General features: G+C 33.4%; 3 protein-coding genes across 3 annotated transcripts; 2 read left to right on the top strand and 1 right to left on the bottom strand.

The window, feature by feature from the left end:
• Positions 1–207: 207 nt before the first annotated feature.
• On the bottom strand, positions 208–8,759 carry LOC112500407 (calcium-dependent protein kinase 19-like). Its single transcript, XM_025103902.1, has 8 exons — positions 8,132–8,759; positions 6,760–6,906; positions 6,199–6,357; positions 5,606–5,721; positions 5,339–5,506; positions 3,766–3,893; positions 3,223–3,328; positions 208–282 (listed from the first exon to the last, which is right to left on the bottom strand). The coding sequence occupies exons 1-8, from the start codon at positions 8,757–8,759 to the stop codon at positions 208–210; spliced, it is 1,527 nt and encodes a 508-aa protein (XP_024959670.1).
• A 2,626-nt stretch (positions 8,760–11,385) lies between these two features.
• Positions 11,386–14,352, top strand: LOC112500841. The gene is made up of 4 exons (XM_025104436.1): positions 11,386–11,719; positions 13,023–13,136; positions 13,253–13,323; positions 13,878–14,352. The coding sequence occupies exons 1-4, from the start codon at positions 11,525–11,527 to the stop codon at positions 14,185–14,187; spliced, it is 690 nt and encodes a 229-aa protein (XP_024960204.1). The 5' UTR covers positions 11,386–11,524; the 3' UTR covers positions 14,188–14,352.
• A 907-nt stretch (positions 14,353–15,259) lies between these two features.
• Positions 15,260–19,892, top strand: LOC112500842 (calcium-dependent protein kinase 9-like). The gene is made up of 8 exons (XM_025104437.1): positions 15,260–15,880; positions 16,524–16,670; positions 17,241–17,399; positions 18,149–18,264; positions 18,363–18,530; positions 18,784–18,911; positions 18,999–19,095; positions 19,541–19,892. Exons 1-8 carry the CDS (start codon positions 15,262–15,264, stop codon positions 19,586–19,588), a joined length of 1,482 nt encoding a protein of 493 aa, XP_024960205.1. The 5' UTR covers positions 15,260–15,261; the 3' UTR covers positions 19,589–19,892.
• The last annotated feature ends 125 nt before the right edge of the window (positions 19,893–20,017 follow it).

Here is a 20,017-nt window from a genome sequence, read left to right as displayed (position 1 = left end):
TAGTCCATTATTTAAATTAATAATAAATTTTAATATTTTATTAATTATTAAAATTATTTTTAAACCTTTAATTAGTAATTTTTAATCATGTATAATTGTTTAAAAATTGTCTTTAATTTATTTATTTTATTCAATTTTCTTAAAACAGACATAACAACCAATCATTAATTGTATATCAACCAGTTTTATGACTTAACACGATTAAACCTATTGCATTAAAGTCGAATCAGATCGATCACTTATTTCTGTACTGATATTTGATGGCAAGTCGTAATCTGAATCCTAATGTTGGGATCAAGCAACTTTCACATATCGTTACATTCAACCGTTATGTATCATAAAAACATACGTAAACTGTTCGCAAAGCTACAAAAAGTTTCTTCAACAATACTTAAATTATCATTGACGTAATTATTATGTATTAATAACATTTACTTTATAAAACGACTGTTTATAGATTTTCAAAAAGGAGTTGGCAGGTAGGGTCGTCTTTCCAGTCATTTTTGTAGTTAATAAAGATGTAATTTAATACTATAAGGGTGATGTTTGATTGGTTTGAACTCAGGCTCCAAAGGTCAAAAGTGTCTGGAGGTCTCATGTTCAAATCCAAGGAGGAATAAAAATCTCCTTGTGGTCACGGAGGTTCAAATGCGGTGACTCTGGGCTATCCGCAAAACAGGTAGTCGTCCTAGAATTAGTCGGCTCGTATTGGATATCCAGGTTAATATAAAAAATGTAATTTTTTAGTATAATATCATAAACTAAAGAATAAAAATATAATCAGTTTTTAGAATTCAGTTTTTGCTTAGGTCATCTCTAACCGGTCTTTATAATACTAAAACACTGGGATTTTTATATCACTGGCCGACAAACACTACAGCAAAATCTGTATCGGTCTTAATAGACTACTTTATAGGACTTAAGTTTATAGAACCAAACACTTATATGTCCTATCTACAAGTGTTGTAATAGGTTTATAGGACTTTTTATTTATACTTTTGAAACAAAGTGTTCTATTAACCATGTAATAAGACATTTTTAAGAAGCATCTTGTAAACACATATTTTTAGGATGTTTTAGACTTTAGAGCATCTCCGACAGATTTATCTGAAATTGAAAATCAAAAGTCAAAATCTCCAAATATATATATATATATATATATATATATATATATATATATTTTCATTTTCAACAAATTCTTTATTTTAGATATTACAATCTAAATTATATTATTAAAATATTATTTCTCTCTGGATTATATTATTAAAAATATTATTACAATTTGGGTCCGTCCCTGTTTTGGAGAATTTGTTGGAACAAAATCACTTAAATTTCTATTTTAAAATATCTGTTGGAAATACTCTTATAAAAAAAAACAACAAAACACGTTGTTTTAGAAGTGTCTTAAAAAGTTTTTTAAGACACCAAAAAACGTCCTATAAACTTTTAGATAAGATACAAAAGTGTTTGATCTTATAAACTTAAGTTCTTTTAAACAATCTGTTATAACCATAAGACATTTCTGATATTCTATAAACCCAATTTTGTTATAGTGAAAATAACTGATCGTGAACACGAACTCTTCATTTTCTTATATATGTTTAGAAAACAACGTGCAAAACAGGAGATGACGAAAATAGATAGGGTACGAAAGAGAAGAAAAATCTGTGGGCTTATTATGGGGCTTAATTTAATGCCTTCAATTCTACATTTATGATTTATGCTATGCCCACCTACGCTACCTTTACGTCCACGCGCTTTATGATTTTAACATCAAATTATATCATAAAATATTTGATAAATATTTTTAAAAACCATTTTTTATACATAAAGTATTATTTATTAATACATATTACTTAAAATTCGAGGTTACAAGTAAACTGTGCGTAAGTACAACTTATTAAAACTAGCGCGTAGCCGAGTTGGTAAAAGAACGGAACAACTTTAGTCAAATACAAAACATACTATAAGAAAATAAAATTTATAGGACATCTAAAATGTAGAAGCGTCTGAAAAAAAAAAAAACTTTATAGGACCTAAGTTTATAGGACCAAAAAACCAAAAAATATTCTATCTAAAAGTATTACAATAGATTTATAGGACGTTTTTAGGCGTTTTAACTAGTTTTTTAGAACGTTTTTAGAATAAAGTGTTCTATTAACTGTTTTATATGACACTATTTGAATAAATGTTCTACAAAGACAAGTGTTTTATGGAAAGGCGTGTTTATAGAATACTTCTCAAAAGTGTCTAATAAAATAGCTAATAGAACACTTTATTTTAAAAGCTATCATAAAAAATTCTTAAATGCTTTAACTTTAATTAAATAATTGCATTAAGATGTAATAAATTGCAATTGCATCATTGCCAAGGACAAATATTTAATATTTTGTTCAATTGCATTATGATTTAGTTTCATATGATACATATAAATTATATATTCACAAGTGAATACAAGATTGGGGTCACGACAAGGTTGGCTTTCAACTTCTTATCATCTTATTGAATTCTTTTTGGCTGATTTGCCCATCCTGCAAGTCATGATTCAAGAATTATCCATCTGATTGTTAGATTCATACATCAGCTAGATACAAATAATTATAATTATATATATATATATGTATATATATCTTTCTTTTTGTAAGAAGTAAGAGATCCCAAAAGGTTTTTTATATATTTTTGTATGGTATGAGAGTGGGGTCTACCATATTTTGGGTACTCAAATACACAATTTCGCCTCTGTTTTGGGAGGCACCCTCTAACCTATGTTTGAGGGAACATGTTGGAGTCTCATATCAGCTAGACACGGTCCATCACACCCACACACACCCACACACCAGTGGCGGATTCAGAAAATTAATAGGGTGGGGGCACGTTGGATAAGACTTGGAGGAGGGAAGCATGGTCATATAAGACCGGGGGGAAACCCCAGTCAAAAACCAAAAATCAAAAACCAAAAACCTTTATTGACTAGGTTAAATTTTCTATTTTTACCCACGTGTTACATGGTTTCCCCCAGTCTCATATGACCATATGCTTCCCTCCTCCAAGTCCCATCCAACATGCCCCCACCCCATTAATTTTCTGGATCCGCCACTGGAGTGTGTGTGTGGGTGAAAATAGAAAATTTAACCTAGTCAACAAAAGTTTTTGGATTTCAATCGATGAACAACCCTACATATCACATCTATGACTTGTATGGTATAAGATGAACGAACTTACCCCAGTTTCATTGACTTCTGCAAAGATATCTTCAATTGTCTGGGTTAACTCGTCACCCGTCATATGTTTTTCCAATGCCATTCTTACTTCCTCTTTTGTAATAAATCTATGATGATCAATTTCCATATTAGTACTATACAAAATGCTAATTAAACTTAATTAATGGGCCATTTATCAAACCCCTTAACGAGTAAGCACTTACTGGATCAATTACTTTATTGGTAAACATACCAAAGACCAATAATCTTACCCGATAAGAGGAAATATAAGGATTGAGAGTCTTACCCAACAAGGAAGGGTTGCGTCTCTTACCCAGTAAGCCTTTACTGGGTGATAGACGCTTATCAACAATCCATTTTAATGACCAAGAATATTATCTAGTGAGAGTTGTGACTTCAGCCAGTAAGCGTTTACCCAATACAGTAAGCGCTTACCCAATACAGTAAGCGCTTACCCAATACAATAAGCGCTTACCCAATACAGTAAGCGCTTACCCAATACAGATAATTTGTATAAAAAACTAGGTACAAGAAGCTTAATTACCCACTCTCATCCTTGTCAAAATGTTTGAAAGCTTTCAAAAGGTGTTCCTCTTTATGTAGTGTCTCATAGTTCATCATGACTGTTATGAACTCCTTGTAGTTGATATATCCATCTCCATTTACATCAGCCTGCAATAAGTGTGTAGAATATTACAACAGTTTTCCGAATACGCTACAATAAAATGAGTCTTTTACGATGTATATATCTGCTATTTGGTGACCTAATACAGTATTTAAGAGCATCTCCAACATATTCTCTAAAATGGAGAATCAAAAGTCAAAAATCTCCAACAGCTTCTTCATTTTGGAGATTACAATATGAATTATATTATTAAAATATTCAATATTATTCATAAAATATTATTTTTCTCTCGTACTGTTTACTTTCAAAGATTCTTATTGGTAGAAAAATATAAAAAAAAACGTTTTTTTTCCTAAGCAATCATTTTTGGAGGGGTCTGTGAATTTGAAGAATTTCATCATCTCTCTAACCTAATTTCTCCATTTTTGAGAAAGGTTTTGGAAAATCTGATGGAGCAAAGATTTATAAAATCTACAATTTGAAGAATCTGTTGGAGATGCTGTGAAGAACTTAGTGAAGTTTATAAGACCATAACTACGAGTCATATAAACCACATGGTTTGGTTTCGATGAGAAGGGAAGTTATGGTGAGAAACATAATAAGAAATCTTCACCCTTGGATCAATCATAATTGAATGTTAACACTAATGAGGTGCATCTAAACGCACCAGATCAATTCCATTCTAAAGTACAATTCAAAGGTGGACATGAAATTAAAAGTGATCAAGGGTTTAGATCTATTCTTAAGCTTCTCACCATAACTTCCTTTCTTACACCATCTTTCGCCATATAAACGACAAAGGTTGTGGCGTAGTGGTTGAGGTCTTGGGGAGGGTTCGATTCCAGGCTTACACAACAATTGTGTCCATCGAGTTTATTAGAGCTGATTTCTTACAGTCACAATTTATCGGGATTAGTCCAGGTATAGCCTGAGATACCCTTAAAAAAACAATGAGTCATATACAATGACGTTGAAATAAGTTGTTATAACAAAGTTAGGTTATATAACAAATTCTATCAACAAAGTGTTATAATATAAATACGACACAAGAAATAAATCATCTTTTAGCCTTTTTATATGACACTTTCGAAACGTGTCATATTAGCCTTTTTATATGATACATTTGAAGTATTATATAAAATAGTAATAAGACGATCTATTTCTTGTGTCTTATTAGATTGTCCAACTTTATTGATAGAATTAGGTTCACTAACTTTCGCTCTAAAAACTCATTGTAATGCTACTATTGTGCACTTTTTCCAATAAACGTTGGCTACATTTCTTTATGTTATTAGTTACGTTTATGGATCAACCTCATGAAACCTTATATTCCCCGAGGAGATTAATTGTTGGTTCTAAAACTTAAAAGTATCGTCAAGTACTTTATTAGGTCGCCCGTTAATGATAAATAACAGTTAAGACATTCTAAAAGACCCGTTTTATTGTACTGATTCATAAAGATTTCCCACTTTGGGTTTGGAAGAATTCTTACGGCTTCAACGATCCCCTTAACTTCATCTGGCCGAAGATCTGATCCGTGCTTACCCAACCATGCCGCGAGTTCTTCATGTGAGATGGTTCCGCTTTCATCCGTGCCATCTTTTGTAAACATTGCTCTCAGTTCTTCGAGTTCCTCTGGCGGGACAATATCGGCAATTACCTATTAGCAGCAAGCGAGATCGAACGATTAATGCGCGTAATTAATTAATATAATACGGGTATAATTATTAGCATTAATTATTGGAAGAAATAGATATACCTCAAGGGCAAGTCTCTTGAATTTGTTCATACCTCTGAAACACCTCATCTGATAAAGCAATACACTTTCTCTTGGGTTTTCTACTGCTACTCCATTCCCCTTCAACCATTCATGTTCTAAATCATCATAGATATGTTTATCAAACTCAATATATATATATATATATATATATACACACACACACACATATATACAGTATATGCATGATTAAGGGGTCGTTTATCCACACAATTGGATAAGTGCTAACTGAGTAAGAGTGTGGCATAGGTAACCACCACCACAACAAAATCGGGTTTAAGGGATGCCATCAATTTTTAAACGTCTTAATAGAAGTCTTAGACAAAAAAGAAAGCGTTTATCTTAACACGTTTGTAATAAGTTTATAAAACGCTTTTGGACGTCTTAAACAGGTCTTTTGAGAACACTTTAGCAGAAAATGGATACTTAATTTTAAGGACACTTGTTTTTTATAAGACATTTTTTCATATAGTATCCTATAAAATAGTTAATACAACATTTTTTTTCAAATAGTAAACAATCTCTAATTAAAACAGGAGGAGCTGCGTTATTGAATGTGATGATGAGAAACATACTAAGAACAGCAGCAGCAGATGGGCGGTTCGTTGGATCGACGGAGAGCATCTTCTTCACGAGTTCCTTGGCGTTATTTGATATCGATGGCCATGGATGGTTCTTCATATCAAGAACGCTATCTGCACTCAGTATGGCATAGAATATATCTCTCTCTTTCTCTACATTTTTGTTTTGTTGGATTAAGTTAGATTTTTCACATCTGCTCCGGATAAATACATATAGGGTATATTTCTTTTACAACCTTTGTATTTGTACAACCCTTACAACCCAATTAATTGAGATATTTATAGAAATGATGGGAGTTCATTTATTATGATTTAAATATTTATGGAATATGAATAGAGTTCATTAATTATGATTAATACTTTATATTATAAAACAATCAAAACTTCTATGAAATCACATATTCATCAAATGAAATGGACGGTTAAGATTGGGTTGTATTGGTTGCACAAATGTCAAGGATTGTATAATAACCAACCCCTCTCTCTCTCTATATGTATATGTATGTATGTATGTATGTATAACATGTTATGTATGGAATGTTGATATATACATACCACCATAAAAGGGAGGCACCCCAGTGAGTAACATATACAGAATCACCCCTGCACTCCATATATCAACTTCTTTTCCATATCCTTGACGTCGCAAAACCTCAGGAGCCACATAGAAAGCAGTTCCAACTTTCTCCTGGTTTGGCTTTCCTGCAAAATTTTGCATTTCATCTCTCTAATATTATGTTATCTATATCACTATATGTGTTCGTGTATATATATATATATATATGATCAGGTATAAGGGAAAATCGTAAAAAGATGAAAAACCGAGGAAAGCAATTTGTCTGATATGTGCATATCATGCACACATGCAAAAAACCAAGAAACAACTTCAATACCAATATCCACATGTACATATGGTCCACATGAACGGTAATCAAAATACTATCAGTTTTTTGCATTTTTTGAGGTTTTCCCTAAACCTCGCTATATATATATATTTGCATTTGTATCTTATAAAACATATTTTGTTGTAATGTATATTGATAATTATAAATTGTTAATTACCATAAAATATATATATAATCAAACAATTGTACTGTCATATATAAATGTGTTCACTATAAAAAAAACTGGGTTTATAGAATGCTAAAATGTCTAAGCATCATAGTTGAATACTTTATAGGACTTTAAGTTTATAGAACGCTATAAAACGTCACATCTAAAAGTGTCAAAATGTTTATAGAATATTTTTGGACCTTTTTTAAAGTTTTTTAGAACGCTTTTAAATTAAAGTATCGTTTAGCTTATTTTATAGGACAATTTTGTGAAATTTCCTATAAACCCATCTTTTTATAATTTTTTTTTTCCAAATAGTATTATATAAAATAACTAATACAACATTTTATTTTTAATTGCGTCCTAAACAACTTGGTAAAATGTTCAAAATGATTCTGTAAACCTATTATAACACTTTTATATATATATATATGACACATTTTTGTTTAGTCCTATAAACTCAAGTCCTACAGAGCATTTTATTACGACACTTTGAATGTCATCAACGTTTTTGGAGCATTTGAACAAGTTTTTTAGGACATTTAATTAAAATAAATTTCTTATTAGATTTTTTTGGGACAGTTCTAAAACTGTCGTATAAACATATATTTTTATAGGACATTTCTTATATAACACTTTTTCAAATTAATAATTTCATATAAAAACACAAATAGTTAGTTTTGCTGTGAAGTTTCAAGTGTAAAAAAAGTGGTCTCACACGAAAACAGGTTGAACGCAACCCTATATATACACGGTACACAATTGTAATCATATAAACTTAAGTCTTATAAAACGTTCTATTAAGATATTTAGACATATGTGGCTAACTTTAAAGCTGATTTTATTATAGCAGATGAAGGTCGAGCAAACTTACCTTCATCGATGAACGTAGATAACCCGAAATCGATTGCCTTCAAGAGGGTATAATCAGCAAAACATGGAAGAAACCCTAATATCTTTCTCCTTGCCAACAAGAAATTCTCAGGCTTCAAATCTCTATGCATAACACCCATATAATGCAGACAGTAAACCACTTTCATTATAGAACTTATAATCTGTGCTGCAATTCTTTCACTGTATCTACCCTTTGATTTCATCTTCTCAAAAAGCTCACCACCTTCACAGTACTCCATAACCAGATGCACACATTGCTTGTCTTCAAATGTATCTCTCAATTCCACCACATTTCTTTGACCAGTTAACAGCTTCATTATCTTAACCTCTCTCATCACATCCTGCTTCTCTCCTTCTGTAACAAGCCTCACTTTCTTTATCGATTTGCACGCGTATTTCTTCCCCGTTGATTTCTCGACACAAAGATAGGTGACTGCAAACTTCCCGCGGCCTAATTCTCTGCCCATTTTGTAGGTTTCATTGATATCTTTTCGTGGTATGCCGAGGATGGAGTCTACTCTTGTCAGTGCTGCGGGGTTCTTTTGCCGGAGCTCCTCCAGTGGCGGTGGTGGTGTGGTGGAGGAGGTGGTGGTTGTGGAGATATCCATTTTTTGGGAGAATTATGGTAAAGGGTGTTGATCTTTTTTGAGGGTTTATGTGACGAATGTAAAGGAAATATGATATGGGAAAGAATTAAAGGAAAGAATGGTTGGTAGGTTTCTTTGATGTATGAGGAAGTATTCTTTCTCCCCATGCACCATTCTTGAATCAATTAAAGGAATTAGATCCTATTTGAATTTTGGCCATTTTTGGTTGATATTATTCGGCATGGAACCGATACCCGGTCCCGGTCCCGGTGTTTCTGATATCTTGTACGGGAATGTCAAAAAATGCCTCGATGCTGATATTTTTAAGCAAACGAAACGAACTATTTTTCTAAAGGGTTTTGTACCTAGTCAAGTTAGGTGACTCGTCCTCATGCTGAAGAAATAAAAACAGTCGAACGAGAAGAGATGGAAAACAATAGGTATCGATCAGTTTGGTTGTTATAACTTGTTTGGTGACCGTAGTATTCACATTCCGTTTCGTTAATTGTATTAGCCGTTTAATTGATGCTCTGTTCGGGTTGACTTTTGTTTACAGCACAAATGATTATAACCAAAGCTAATAACATATAAAAACTCGATGCCCTAACCACAAGGGTGATGCCTCATTGGTTTGAGCTTGACTCCAAAGGTCAAAAGTACCAGGAGGTCACAGGTTCAAATCCAAAGAGGAATAAAAATCTCATTGTGGCCACGGAGGTTCAAATGCGGTGACTCCGGGCTATCTGCAAAGCAGGTGGTCGTCCTGGGATTAGTCGGCTCGTATAATGGGTTGGATATCCAGGTTAATCAAAAAAATAAAAAACTCGATGACCCTTGGGATTCTAATTACCGCATAGGGTTGCATGTGGTCAGGGCCGAGCTGTCGATACCGTTGTGAAATTATTAATTTAAGTAAAATAGTTTCGCTTTAATATGTGGAACCCTAAAGATTAACGAGTTATTAGAGAGAGAGAGAGAGAAAATGAAATTGGTTGTAACAAATGGAAATTCATCGTTAAGAAAATATTTTACAACATCAAAGGGCCTTTGGTATAGCGGTATGTGAGTCTTTGGCTTCTTGGGAGGTCAGACGTTCAAACCCACAGAAGGTAAGGAGAGTGTGCGGGTTTATTTGTTCTATTTACCGTATATAAAATATTATATATATTTAAAAAAAAATTACAACCACATATTAAGCTACAACAAATGTCTATATGCATTTTTTATTCCGGTTCTTACTTCCGAGTTAAATATACTAAATACATTTGATTTAGTTTTCAACGGGGATATTCTTTTGAGAACCCATAAAATTGTGATAACTTTGAGAATTTGTACATCATATATTATTTCATATGATTTTTTTTCCATCTAAAACTAGGATTTAAAATATTAATTAGCGTATATTCGTTTCACGGTGTTTATGAAACACAAATTACACGTAAAAGAGTTTCATAATGTGAATCGAATACATATGAAACAAACATATTGTGAAACAAATATGTGTCAATCAATACATTAGATATTATACTTAAACGGAAAAAAATCATGTGAAACAAAACCTCATGTTCTTAAGGTAGAAGTTCTTATGGATCTCACAAAATTTTAAGTTCTTAAATAATTAAGCCTCTAATTTTAACTATGCTTAATTTTAAAACATACAAACTGAGAAATAAATATTTTAAGCGATATGAATTAAAAATCACGCACCATAATTATGGGGGTGTTTGGGATTGCTTATAAAAACAATTTATTGACTTATTCCGGTGTGACACCGATAATAAGCATTTTTAAGTGTTCGGATAAACAACTTATACCGGTGTCAAACTGGTAATAAGAAGTTTTTGAAGAAGTTAAACCTTTCTGACTTATAATAAGTTGATAAATGCTTTTGTAGAAAAACATAACTTGTTTCAAATAAGCAATCCCAAACACCCCTAAACGACTACAATATAAGTTCATTTGTCGTATTTATTAAATGGCAAGATTTAATTAAAGTATGTTATCATCTCTCGGTCGGTTTGGATAGTGTTCCATTAAGTCAAGTATAGATAAAGTTGTCTCTATTAATTAATCTATCTGTATAGATTGGGATCTTTTTTGTCTGGAAAGATTGTTTTATAGATGGAAATGACATGTTTGAGAAAAAATGGCCAACTCCCCTTAGAAGCTTAATAAATAAGCCGCTTTCTATATTCATTAAATCACTACCAAACAGTTATATATAGCTTATTGAATAAGTTATTAAACCCGTCCTTAGAAAACAAAATATCATATGTAGAAAAGGAAATTCAACATGTTATTCTAATTAAAAGAAATTTACAGCATCTAAACGCTTACACGAGTAAGTGCTTACCAAATCACACCATTTTATTGGATGAATATGATAAGAACCAAGAATCATACCCGGTAACAGGGAGACAAGGACCAAGAGTCTTACCCGATAAATGAGAAAAACGACTGGTAAGCGATTATCGGGTAAATTGTTGTATACGAAAAACATGTTAGTTCTTTCAAATACATTTAATACACACAGATACGTAACGGTAACAAATGACGATAACAGTTTTTTACGACCAAATTGTTGGCTGTTTGGCAGTAACCATTGATGTGAGTGTATACGTGTGTAATTTTATACAGATGCAAGTAAATATCTGTTCTCCATATGTTCGTTACTTGTATATGTATAAAATCAAAAGAGTATGAGAGAGAGAAGGAGGTATTCGATTCAATAATTTAAGGATCCAGAACAAGAATAAAGTTGGGGGGTTTCATCGGATCCGATCAGAATGGCCACAGAAACAAAATCTAATTTGGTTAAGGTGAAACCCAGTAGCGGAATTCGAGATGGATCTACAGCAAAGACTAAATTCGATTCGTCTGTTATCAAGAATAGAGTTGTTGGTGGGAGTTCAAGCAAGCATTCGGTTGATTCCAAGCATAAATTTTCGACCACAACCACAACTAATGTTTCCAAAACTGAGGTAAATTCCTAAGTTTGATGTGATTTTTATCCAATTTCGATGAGTTTTTGAATTGTATCGAGAACTACGTAATTTATTACCGAGTTAATTGGGCGTGAAATTGAAACTAATCGAACAATTTGCAGTCAATTAGATGATTCGTATAGTTTGTAGATTCAKCCGAATTGCAATCTGAATCTGTGGTTTCAATCGATTGAAAATTAATCTCTCTGTGCCCTAACCCCCAAATTTGATACCCCTTATCTCCCATATAAAGAAACTAAGAAACAAGAGGCCTTTGATGCGTTATGCCAAACAGATAAATTTATGAATTCCAGATTAATGGAAATTTTCAACGATTATCATGAATGTATATGGAAGATTATGAGGATGGATCATTATGATCATGGCTTTAGATTAGGAAACAAAAGGTATTCAGATTAGACTAGATGTATGGTGAGTCGGTGACGATTGATCTGTACAGTTTGTTAGAATTGGATGGTTTGTACATGAAACGTCCTCTAATGAACAAATTAACAAGTACCAGAAGATTAGTGTCAAATTCATTTGAACATTTGTTTCAAGTTTGGAAAAGTACTAGGTTTAATCATTGTAAATTTTTGAGTAATTCAATTTCTATCAGTAGCATCCGGAAACAGAGTGTATCTAGGTTTGCATTTTGCATCAGGATGAAAATGCAACCCATTTTGTTCCGATTCCTATTTTATACTACATAGTTTCACAATCTTCCTTTTGGTATCTCAAACACTTAAGGGGCTATTTGGTTGGTTTTCCGTTAAGTCCTATATGAATAAAGCTGTCTGTGTGGATTAATCTATCTGTATAGACTGGGAATGTTTTTATTTGGAAGGGTTTTTTCATAGACGGAAGGAGTGTGTTTTTTTAATTGGAAAGAGCAGATTTGAAAAAAAAAACTTGGTTTTCTGCATAAAGCTCCCCCTAGAAGCTTATTAACCACTTTCTATATCATTAAGCCACTATCAAAATGTCATGTATAACTGACAAAATAAGTTGTGAGTCCCATTAAGCTCATTAAGCTGCTAACAAAAATACTTGGACCAAAATATGTTATACAAGATAGGAATTGGATCAAAGTACATTGCATTTTCATGCATTCTCATATGTAAAACAGGTACCTAAATGTTTGGGATGTCACATCTGATTTGCCAAAATGGAGGTTTTGAAAGTACATTACTCAAATAGGAATGATTCCCTAGTAGGTTACTTGATTGGTATGCAAAAAATTTCTTTATGCACTACAATTTTTTGCTGAAATACTCTTGTGTCCATTTTTACGATGAAGGCTAAAGGAAAATCAATTTTGAGTTCTTCGAAGACCAAAACAAAAACGACAGTTAAACCAAGAGAGAAGAAAGTTTACTCCTTGCCTGGGCAGAAGTTTGATGTTCCAGAAGAGGTATATGATCGATTCTCCTTTCTTATTTGCATTATAACACCAATTACAGTATGTGTACATTCATTATGGTCATGGAACTTATATATTTCTTCTTTTGTAATATTCATGTTTGACAGCGAGAACCTCTACGGATCTTTTACGAGTCATTGTCAAAGCAGATACCTTCCAGCGAAATGGCAGAGTTTTGGTGAGTTCAATTCGTGAATACTTTCAACTTTAAGCATATAACATTTTTATGAATCTTGATTGGGTTCAACTAAGAGGCTGTTAGGTTGGTTTTCCACCAAGTCCTGTAAGAATAAGACTGTCTGTGTGGATTAATTTGTGGATTGGGAGGTTTTTGTTTGGGAGGGGTTTTTCAAAGATAAACGAGCGTGTTTTCTAATTGGGAGGGGCAGGTTTGGAAAAAACTTGGCTTTTTGCATAAAGCTATCTGTTAGAAGCTTACTGAATAAGCCACTTTCTATATCATTAAGCCACTACCAAACTGTCATGTATAGCTTCAGGTATGAAATTAGATCCCCATCCCCATCGTGTTACTCGTTAAAGCGGGGAATCCCCGCCCCTACGGGTAAAATTCCCATCTCTAGTTGTGGCAGACATTGAGCTTTGTATGTAATGTTCGTCTTGAAAGTGGATACTTGTTCTGATTCAAAATAAAATAGAAATTTGGACACTTATTTTGGGAAAAAGGGAGTATTACTATAGATATAGAGTGATTTATTTCATATGGATGTGCAGGATGATGGAACACGGCATGTTGTCACCCGAGAGGGCGAAAAAGGCATATGAGAAAAAACAGAGAAGGCAAAAGGAAATACGAATGGGAACGCCCATCAAGTCTCCACCACCACCGCCACCACCAAGTAGAGCGGAGAGTTCAAAGAAGCCACAACAGTTTTCGCCACCAAGTAGAGGAGGTGGTGAAAGTTCAAAGAAGCCACAACCAGTTTCAAAGAACGGGGACGCAAAAGCAAAGAAACGAGTGTTGAACGATAGCGATGACGACGAGGACAATTTTGTCTTGAGTCACAAAAGGAGAAAAGGGTAAAACAGTAAAAAAACATGTCAGTATCTTTCTAGATTGGTTAAACTTTAAAGCCTATGTTGTTTGATTTGACCAAGATGATTATCATAGTAATTACATATATGGTTCAACACATTCTTTGTGTTTTCTAACTTATGATGATAGTTAAAAAATAATCCATCTTAATAACTATTTCATTGTTTTGGCCATTTTTGGCAATACCCTTGTCAATTTATTAATTTGCCCCCAATGTTTACAAGTAGTGACGGATCCAAGATTTTTGCCGAGTGGATGCACCTTTAAGGTGGCGTTTGGTTTGCAAGATTCCGATAGGATCTGATTGAATTGGAATGATCAATTTTATTCTGATGTTTGGTTTACCTATGAAATGGAATAGAACTGAACAAGCATATTCCAATTCATTTAACAGATTAAATTCCATTTGTTGCCAACCAAATACTTGCTCAAACCTATAACAATCCCATTCAAATTCCTTCCAAATTTTGATTCGTTTGACAACTTCCGTTCGTTCAAAAAAGCACTATGCGAACCAAAAGCTTCCTTAGTAGATCAAAGGCTCACAAAGTCGTCCGATCAGTTTTAGTTGAATTCAACCATTGAAGTGGATTCTTTAAGTTTTTAGTTGATTTTGAGGGACTTTTTTGGTTTTTGGGTTGATTTTGATGACTTCTCCCGTTTTTTGCTTGAGTTTTTTTGTATTTTCAATATCGCAGACCACCCATCAAAGTTTATTGGGTGCCACCTAAAGGATTGTTTGGCAATTGCTGAATGATTTGGTGCATAATGATTAAGTGGTTAGAATGATTAAGAAGCTCTCATGATACAGTGTAAAAAGAAATATAATTGTTTGATAATTGTTTACAATGAAATTTGGATGCAGAATAGTTAAGGGAGACTTAAGACACAAAATCATTCAAACAGTTTTAAAACCATTAAGAAGCAGATTTTTTTTTGCCAAATAAAATTCACCGCTAAACGGTCCAGAGACTTGAACAAACAAGTGGGAAGCATTTTGACCATGTCTACGCCGGGTCATAAATAAGATTCTAGTTCAGTTTTAGCACATGCCGGAGCGAAATGGGCATGTCTATAAGCAATGCCAAAAAAACCATACCTCCGGCACCGGCACCGGCGGATCAGATCCCTGGATTGACCAGAGCAGGTTCAATCCTAGGCATACCAACCAAAAACATCGAAGATTACTACAAAATCGGTAGAGAATTAGGTCGTGGTAAATTTGCAGTCACATCTCTCTGCAGAGACAAGTCAACCGGCAAGAAATACGCCTGCAAATCGATCCCCAAAAGGAGACTTGTTACAGAATCCGAGAAACAGGATCTGAAGAGAGAGGTTATGATCATGGAGCATTTGAGAAATCAAAGGAATGTTGTTGAATTGAAAGATGCATTCGAAGATAAACGATGTGTGCATTTAGTTATGGAGTATTGTGAAGGTGGAGAGCTTTTCGAGAAGATGAAATCGAAAGGTAGATTCAGTGAAAAAATTGCAGCTCAGATACTTAGTTCCATAATGAAAGTTGTTTATTCTCTTCATTTCATGGGAGTTATGCATCGAGATTTGAAACCTGAGAACTTTTTGCTGTCAAAAAAGGGGGGATTAGGGTTTCTTCCATGTTTTGCTGATTATAGTCTCTTGAAGGCGATCGATTTTGGGTTATCTGCCTATATTGATGAAGGTATTTTTGGTTCATATCTCCATGCAGTAACCTTTTAGCAAGTTGTTAAAATGCTACTTGTGAAATGATTGACGTGGTAAAGTGGTAAAGTAGCAATTTAACAAGTTGTTAAATTGCTACTTTTGAAATGATTGATATGGCAAAGTAGCAGTTTAGCAAGTTGGATAAATAACACTTTAACAATTTTAGCAAGTAGCAAGTTGGGTAAATAGCATTTAACAACTTTAGCAAGCAACACTTTGGCAAGTTGCGTAAGTAGCATTTTCACGTCAGCATTTTGCAAGTAGCACTTTTAACAAGTTGCGTAAGTGGCACTTTCACGATAGCTTTTCACGAATAGCACTTTAGCAACTTGTGAAATTGCTACTTCATGAATATTATATTCATAAAAAGTGGATTTTGTAAGTTACTAAAGTGCTACTTGCGAAATCTTGGTAATCTCAGTCAATTATGTGGAAAAGCGGCTATAAAGTGAATTCGGGGGTCAAAAATGACTATTTTGGACAATTTTCCTTTAAATTGACGTAGAAACCAAGATTACAACATAATTGGCTTTACAGGACTCCAAAAATGTCTAGATGTCTAAATAGAATGCGTTAAAAAACTCGAATTTACAGGACTAAACAACTGCAATGATTTGTAGGAAAGCCAAACCAAGAGAAAGTTGGAACTGCTTTCTATGTTGCTCCCGAGGTTTTGCGGCGTCAAGAATATGGAAAAGAAGTAGATATATGGAGTGCAGGGGTGATTCTGTATATGTTACTCACTGGGGTTCCTCCCTTTTATGGTGGTAAGATCAAGATTTAGTAATATATACATGACTTGGGATCATGTGAGACCAAGGGGTTTTTCGTGAGACCCGTAAGATCAATTTTCAACCCTTGGATTTAGATCTACAGTATGAAAATTCATAATCACAAAATTGCCACTAGACTTCCCAATAATCACAAGATTGTCACCGTGCAACTTTAGACCATTAGATCATTAGCTTATAAAATTGATCAATGAACATAAACTGGTCTTACAGGTCTCACGAAAAACCCTGGGTCTCACGATAAACCCTTGGTCTCACGTGAACCCAACCCATATATACATATGTATATATATAGAGATCATGCGAGAAGTTGATCAATTTGCGAGAAGGCGAAACTTCCAAGATTATACATGGATTACATGTGATACGAACACATATCATGTATGGTCTTGGAACTTCTCGCATTGACCACTTGTTTAAATCTGACCCTATGTGTATATATACATATATATACGTATGTATATATGTATGTATGTATGCTGTTTGACTATTTATATCAATCAGCTGTGAAAATTCTAACTTCAACCCAACAAAACGAAATTGTAGAGAAAGAGAGAGACATATTTGATGCCGTACTGAATGCAGAGAAAGTTCTTGATATGAAGAACCATCCATGGCCATCAATATCAAAGAATGCAAAGGAACTTGTGAAGAAGATGCTCTCAGTGGATCCAAAGAAACGCCCGACTGCTTCTGATGTTCTCAGTATGTTTCTGATCACAATTAAGACTCGTAGAATACAGTTCAGATTACAACAAGATTGGCTTTATAGGACGCCAAATATATCTAAATGTCCTATAGACTGCATTACAGGATTTAAGTTTATAAGTCCAAACAATTATATGTCATATGCAAAGGTGTTACAATAAGTTGAGCCAATTCCTAGGTGTAAGTCTAAGCAGGAGAATACAATTCATATTGCAACAATATTGGCTTTATAGGATGCCAAATATGTTTGAATGTCCTAATAGACTGTTTTACAGGATTTAAGTTTATAAGACCAAATAATTATGTGTCATATGTTAAGGTGTTACAATAAGTTGATCAGACGCTTTTGAGCGTTGTAACAAGTTTTTTAGGATACTTTTGAAATAAGTTAAGCATCCTCAGTTTTTATATGACCTTATTTAAAGAAATGTCTTATAAAAACAAGGGTCCTACGACATGTTTTGGACTTCTCTCAAAAGTAAACAAGTGTCTTAAAATCCTTGTTAGGATGCCCAAAAAGGTCCTGTCAACATATTGTAACACTTTTACATAGAACGCGCTATTGTTTGGTTCTATAAACAGTATGCAGGGTACAATCGTACCAGCACTAGTGCAGAGGATCCCATCAGAAATCCGCAATTAGAACAGTATGTTAGAACATTTAAATATTTGGCGGCCTATAAAGCTGATTTTGTCTAAATTTTGCATAAACTCTACGTTAACTTTTATAAATATATATCATCTAGAGGATCAATGGTTGGTTGAAAATGGAGAAGCTACAGATAGTCCAATTGACAGTATGTTTCTTGCTAGAATGAAGCACTTCAAAGCTTTGAATGAATTCAAGAAACTTGCACTCAAGGTATTTCCCGATAATGTTATAGAAAACCGAGTGAAGTTAGTTATAAAGGGTCGATATTTTGGTAGTTACTGATAAGTTTTACGCTTCAAATCTTTTAGATAATTGCCGATATTATCCCACACGAAGAACTTGAAGGATTTGAAGCAATGTTTAGGAACATGGACACGGATGAAAATAAAGTTATCTCCCGTGAAGAACTCGAGTCGTCGTTGGCTAGACTTGGATCGAATCTTGGGCCAGATGAAGTTCAGCTTATTTCTGAAGCTGTAAGAACTCAACAAAAGTGAAAGTGGCAAATCTTTAGATATATATATATATATATATGTATATATATATGTATATATATATATGTATATATATATGTATATATATATATGTATATATATATGTATATATATATATGTATATATATATATATATATATATGAGGGAGATTTAAACGAGAACAGTTACAAAATAAGAGAATATGAAAACCGTTTTTGCAAACATGGTCGGTATGTAATGTTTTGCAGAATGCAGGCTGACGCAGATGGGGATGGATGTATCGACTACAATGAGTTCATTACAGCGATGATGAACTTTCAGAGATTTCATAAAAAAGAACACCTTGTTAAAGCTTTTCAGCATTTTGATAAGGATAAGAATGGGTAATTAAGCATCTTCTACTTGTTAAATGTTCTTCTTTAAGCAAATTTATTGTTGTTATGCTGAATGGGAATTGAATTGAATGGTAGAATTATATCGAAAGGGGAACTAAAAGTTGCATTGGAAGAGTATAAATTGGGGAAGGCAACCATTGAAGATATAGTATCAGAAGTTGATACAAATAAAGTAAGAGTTGGTTCATGTCTTAAGTATGCAAGTAGTTTTCAGCATATATATATATATATATATATATATATATATATATAGGGTTGGGTTAGTTATTGTGAGAAGAGTAAGAAGAGATATCCATCATTGGATCAATATTAATTGAATGTCAACACTAATGAGGTGCACCTAGATGCACCGGATCAATTCCTTTCTAAAATACAATTCATGGGTGCACATGAGATTAAAAGTGATTCAGATATTTTCTTATGCTTCTCACCATAACTTTCCTTATTACACGATCCTTTGCCTATATATACATATGTATACACACACACACACATATATATATATATATATGGAGAGAGAGAGAGAGAGGCATATGAAACAACATGTGTGAAAATGCAGTATTTATACAATACATGCTTACCGCTTACCATACTGTGGCTGACTTTTATTCTTGCAGGATGGTGTAATCAGCTTTGAAGAATTCTGTGCAATGATAAGAAGCTAAAAGTCAACATATCAAAAGTATGTATGTGATCACTCTTCGTCGTTTAAAAAATGTATGTATATTCATTAATGAATCCAAATTGTATATCTGCTATCTACCTCTATTCTTTCCTATTCTGCTTGTGTGTGTGTATACACACACACATTGTATATATATACACCTAAATTTGTATTCCGTTCACAACTTGGTTTAGAACCAATATAGGGGCCGTTTACCCGATCATTTACCCATTAAACGTTTACTGGTAAAATTCAACACTATTACTTACCGCATAAGATTTTAGTACACCAAATGGCATTGTATGCAAAAATTTACCCGGGTGAGCGCTTAGCGGTAAAATTCAACACTATCAGTTACTTACCAGGTAAGATGTTAGTACCAAAATGGCATTGTATGCAACAATTTACCCGGTAAACGCTAACTATCGTA

This window comes from Cynara cardunculus, assembly GCF_001531365.2.
Source record: "Cynara cardunculus var. scolymus isolate 2C chromosome LG 17, CcrdV1, whole genome shotgun sequence".
Classification (NCBI taxonomy): Eukaryota; Viridiplantae; Streptophyta; class Magnoliopsida; order Asterales; family Asteraceae; genus Cynara; species Cynara cardunculus.
This window is presented reverse-complemented; position numbering and strand designations above follow the sequence as displayed.

Excerpts from the sequence above, each read along its gene's own strand:
- LOC112500407 (XM_025103902.1), bottom strand. The coding sequence starts at position 8,759 with ATGGATATCTCCACAACCACCACCTCCTCCACCACACCACCACCGCCA. Across the intron at positions 6,907-8,131 it reads ATCTACGTTCATCGATGAAG|GAAAGCCAAACCAGGAGAAA; the intron begins GTAAGTTTGCTC and ends AAAATTTTGCAG. Across the intron at positions 6,358-6,759 it reads GGTGCCTCCCTTTTATGGTG|AGAAAGAGAGAGATATATTC; the intron begins GTATGTATATAT and ends ACAAAAATGTAG.
- LOC112500841 (XM_025104436.1), top strand. The coding sequence starts at position 11,525 with ATGGCCACAGAAACAAAATCTAATTTGGTTAAGGTGAAACCCAGTAGC. Across the intron at positions 11,720-13,022 it reads CTAATGTTTCCAAAACTGAG|GCTAAAGGAAAATCAATTTT; the intron begins GTAAATTCCTAA and ends TTTACGATGAAG. Across the intron at positions 13,324-13,877 it reads AGCGAAATGGCAGAGTTTTG|GATGATGGAACACGGCATGT; the intron begins GTGAGTTCAATT and ends ATGGATGTGCAG.
- LOC112500842 (XM_025104437.1), top strand. The coding sequence starts at position 15,262 with ATGGGCATGTCTATAAGCAATGCCAAAAAAACCATACCTCCGGCACCG. Across the intron at positions 16,671-17,240 it reads GGTTCCTCCCTTTTATGGTG|AGAAAGAGAGAGACATATTT; the intron begins GTAAGATCAAGA and ends ACGAAATTGTAG. Across the intron at positions 18,531-18,783 it reads TTCAGCTTATTTCTGAAGCT|GCTGACGCAGATGGGGATGG; the intron begins GTAAGAACTCAA and ends TGCAGAATGCAG.